This window comes from Pundamilia nyererei, unplaced genomic scaffold (assembly GCF_000239375.1).
Source record: "Pundamilia nyererei isolate P.nyererei 1_Seehausen unplaced genomic scaffold, PunNye1.0 scaffold02634, whole genome shotgun sequence".
NCBI classification, from domain to species: Eukaryota; Metazoa; Chordata; class Actinopteri; order Cichliformes; family Cichlidae; genus Pundamilia; species Pundamilia nyererei.
Window position 1 is genome coordinate 181 of NW_005190035.1, and position 4,450 is coordinate 4,630.

At 38.2% G+C, this 4,450-nt stretch overlaps 1 protein-coding gene across 1 annotated transcript; it reads right to left on the minus strand.

The window, feature by feature from the left end:
• Positions 1 to 548: 548 nt before the first annotated feature.
• Positions 549 to 4,233, minus strand: LOC102197951 (ubiquitin carboxyl-terminal hydrolase 26-like). Its single transcript, XM_005755718.1, has 7 exons — positions 4,109 to 4,233; positions 3,919 to 4,014; positions 3,703 to 3,831; positions 3,495 to 3,623; positions 3,367 to 3,401; positions 3,223 to 3,257; positions 549 to 1,617 (listed from the first exon to the last, which is right to left on the minus strand). Exons 1-7 carry the CDS (start codon positions 4,184 to 4,186, stop codon positions 1,076 to 1,078), a joined length of 1,044 nt encoding a protein of 347 aa, XP_005755775.1. The 5' UTR covers positions 4,187 to 4,233; the 3' UTR covers positions 549 to 1,075.
• Positions 4,234 to 4,450: the final 217 nt, after the last annotated feature.

Below are 4,450 nucleotides of genomic sequence, written 5' to 3' on the forward strand. Positions count from 1 at the left end.
TTATGATGACAGCAGGGTGTGTTTGTTTATCAGCTGTTCCTCTTTAAAATTTATCTCATTGAAAATCACTGCAAATAGTATTTATCAGTTCCATTATAAAACGTGTACCATGTACAACATCTTGACTGATTCAGTGAAAAGTATGGTGGCCCTGAGAGAAAGAACTTACTGAAACCAACTTACTGAAACCACAGGAAACACAGGAAATAGAAAATGCTGCAAAAGCACACAAACACAACAGAAGTAAAGCTGAACAAAACATGATGGAAGCCAAAAAATGCCACAAAAGCTCACAAATCACACATGAATCATGTTATTAGAACACAAGGGTTTTCTACACACATGCAAATTTATCACTTTTTATACAGCAGTCCATCATATGTTTTCATTTCTGTCACTTCTGCAGCTGCTGTACTGCATCTGACCTCTCAGGGCCACCATACAAAAAGGTGTGTTTGAGATCTTCAGCAAGTAACAACTGCATATCTTGACAACACAAATGCAGAAAGTCTCATTAAAGAATTTACTGAACATTTTAAATACAAACACAGTTTGTTAGTGATTTATTTGGATTTACAGAGAACATGTGGAGAGACCCAAACTGTAAAACTATGATTACCTATGTGCATTAGCCAATAGTAAATAAGAAAGACACTGACATATAAAAATGTAAACAAATACATTCCTGATCACAGTTTACCTGTCACAATTAACAACATCACTTCCAAGGTTTTTTCATAACATTTTTTTTCTCTGTCTCGCTTGTAGTTTGTTGTTGCTTGTGTTTGGTCCCGAGTTTGCTGTCTATAGTAACAACATTCTGTGTTTTCATATTGTTGCTGTTTAAGGAGTTTAAATTTCTGGTCTGATTTACTGACTTTTTGTAATTAGAGGCTTCATTGATTGTACGGTAACTCTTGGAGTAGTTTGTTGGGTCCAGGACTGAACAACAGTAACCATTACAATCCTTTTATCAGCAGCAGTGACAGAACTGTTCCTTCTCTGTCTAACAGGCTGTTTCCTTGTATTGATGCTTCTTTTAGTGCCTCCTTCTTCTTTTCCTCAGCTTTTGTGTCTACAGGTTTCTGTCTACTTCTTCCTGGGCTACTCCTTGGTGTACTTGTTTTTGTTCCAGTCTCAGTATCAGTGTTGTTTGTAGCCTCCCAGGAAGTGTCTCGTACCTTCTGGTGTTTCTTTTGGGAATGTTTTGCTGAATCCCATGAATTTTGTGTGTTCTCAAATTTTCTCTTCTGTTGATATCAGGATACATGTGTGCCTTTTTATATGAATCAAGCCACTGAACATCTGCTTTAATACTCATTTGATGTTCAGTTGTTTTGTTTATCCGTGCTGCTCTTTGGTTTGGCTGTTTATCCGGTTCTCCATTAAAGTTCATCAGTTTTCCCAAAACTCCATCATCACGGCAGCTTTTTGGCAAATCACTGTTGAAGCCCTTTAAAATGTCCTTCCTTTTGTCATCATATCTCTCTGGTTGATAATGAGGAAAAGCAGTGTCCCCTCTGTGTGTCTCATGACTCCTTCCTTCAGCCTTGACGTCTGAATGTGCACACTGAGCGTCGTGATCACTTCCATCAGTCTTTGGAGCTTCTTTTCTCACTTTGAACAGAAAAATGGAAGATTAGTAAAACACAGAATGATCAATGAGTAATCTGTATTTGGAGAAGAGATTATTGCTCTCATGGCATTTATTATGAATGCCATCATTTTTGCATCAGTCTGATATGTGTGTGGCAAAACAACTGGCACTCCATAAAAAAGAAAAGCTGTATTAAGTGACATTTGGCTTTTAGGAAATGAATATTTTAGGTGAACTGGCAAATCAATTGTGCAAAAAATAGTTTAATCAATTTGTGTTACTGATTAATTTTCTGATTTGTACATTAGTGTTCTTCAAAACAGTGAAAGAACTTAAAACTGAAACAAAAGCAACCAGTACTTCTTTAAAGCATGCAGTTTTGGCTCCTCCTACAGGTCCAAGTCATTCTTCAGATACTCTTAATATGATCTTTATCTACAGCTTTTGGGAAACACCTCACATCTAAGTCTAGTGAAATAATGTCACCTTCAATTACAATTAAAGTCAATTTTATTTATTTGGCTCCAAATCAAAACATCAGTTTATATATATCATAAGGGCAACTCCAGGCCTCAAGAGTTGGTGTTCTGCAGGTTTTAGATGTGTTCTTGATCCAACACAGCTGATTGAAATGGGTAAATTACCTCCTATAAATGTCTTGAAGTTCTCCAGTTCAGGGTCTGCAGCCTTAAAGTACGCAGCCTCAACGATCCTCAAGGGCCGCGTACTTAAAGACCGCTAAGGCTGGAAGTGCGAGGCTTGTGAAATGGGACGGTCTAGCCTCCGTTGCGCTGCCCAGGTTGCCTAGCAACCATGATACTAACAGCTGGAAACGTTTCATACAGCATTGTTTGACAGAAATGAAGGAGAAAATCTTTTGTTCATTTGTTTGTTTGTTTCTACATGAGCTTTGATCATTCTCTGTAAGATTAAGCTCAGCTATTGGACGGTGTATATTTTAAAGTAAAGGCTTTAAAACCAAGTTAGTACAAACGTCACTAATGTCACATAACTTTGCCGACATGTGGCCAACAGTAATGTTTTAATGTTCTTCGCTAGTAAACATTTGCACATAAATAAGTGACATAATATTCAGCCCTTACTTAAAGTTTACTCTTCGGGCGCCCCTCATCCGCCGTTTTTTTTCCGGCAAAATCATCCACACCCACCGCCGCGCTATGCATTCTGGGATATGTTGGGCCACGAAGTCTACACCGCAACGTCCTTAAAATTCAGGGAAATGAAGGACGCATTTGAGGGCCGCATTTCGAGAAGCCTTCGAATTGGGACAGCCTTCGTCGCGTCGCTGTGACGTAATCGGCCTTAAAATGCGGCCTTTAAGGCTGCAGACCCTGAATTGGGATATAGCCAAGGACTGATAATGAACTAATCATTTGATTCAGGTGTGCTGACCCAGAGTGAGATCTAAAACCTGCAGGACACGACCCTCGAGGCCTGGAATTGCCCACCCCTGTCAAAAGGTAAAGACCGTACAACCATACAAACCTTCACTTTGAATTAACAGTAGGAAATAATTTTCTTTTTCCGCTGGGTTAACCCTTTCAAATAAATTATATTCATTAATTTAAAAAAAAATTACAAGAGGTGATCTTAAGAAAACTTACCTTTCCTGTACAGGAGGATGTAAGCTGTAGAAGAGCTGTTATTGGGGAGGGGTTTTAGAAACACAGCTGCATCATGTCAGACATAACTTGATTCTAGCTCAGGAAATATTCCTCATGTGGCATTAGACAAAAAGAAGTGTTTACCTCAGTGGGTTTTCTTTAGCCAAAAATAGTTTGACCTGGAAAATGAAAAATAATAATAAATTAATGACTTAATGTCATGTTGTTAAGCACTTAACTGTCTGAGGACTCGTCAAATTATGCTCCCTTACACTTTTAACCCGTCCATCATCGAAGCAGTACCACTGCCCATTTTCATATGATTTGATTTCTGCGGTGTAGTGTCCTCCTGTGAGACTGCCAAAGTGGTTAACCACGGCGTAGAGCTCATAAGTATATTTCTGGAGAGATACAAATAAAACAAAGTCATTAAATGTAATAAATAAAAGTTGAAACGATTCCCTGTTGTGTCTAAAATACCTCTATGTGTAAAGTTTGAGGCACATCAGCTTTGCAGTGAAGCTTGACGTAGCGCCTCAGCTTGTAGTCAAAGGTAAATCTCTTTAGCAGGAGGGTCAGAACATCTGGATGTTGAGTTATCTCCCATTTCTAGGACACAACATAAAAACAACTACATGAACAAGAGGCACTGATCTTTTGTGATAAAAACTTTAAGAGATCAGATTCATCACTCACAATGTTTGCATTTTGCTTTTCATCACAGCGGCTGCAGTATATCTGGTCATCACCAGATACTTGTTGTAACTCAAAGAAAGCTTCGAGTCCTTGCTTCTGCAAACCATGAAGATTTTATGTAAAACAGATTGCTCTCTTAACATTTAGAAAGTATATATACCCTTGCTTTTAATGAAAGAAAATTCAGTACCACATTGTAGGTTTTATATCTTGAATCTTCCACCATTAGTGGCAGAATCCAAAAGAAGCTCCTGGAATCGTTCTTCATGTCGCACTTACAGCATGTTGTCCTGTGATTCAGCTCTCCTTTAAAGATCTGGACACAAAAAAGTGCAATTGTTGCTGTGCACCCGTGTAATCAGAGGCACTGTTAGAGCTATACTGCACTGACAAAAGCATTTTGTTAGAATAAAGTACAATAATTTGGCAGGCTTATTGCTACATCTACTCCTATTTTCTGTTCAGGAATGCAAATGAATAACTCATTTGGCTTATTAATCAAAAAAGTAATTTCTGCTAATTTTTTCTGCTT

Bases quoted from the DNA above. Each gene is read 5' to 3' on its own strand.
- LOC102197951 (XM_005755718.1), bottom strand. From the start codon at position 4,186: ATGAAGAACGATTCCAGGAGCTTCTTTTGGATTCTGCCACTAATGGTG. The intron at 3,402-3,494 runs GTAAGGGAGCAT...TTCATTTTCCAG, and splicing joins ATGATGGACGGGTTAAAAGT to GTCAAACTATTTTTGGCTAA. The intron at 3,258-3,366 runs GTAAACACTTCT...CCCCAATAACAG, and splicing joins GCTAAAGAAAACCCACTGAG to CTCTTCTACAGCTTACATCC.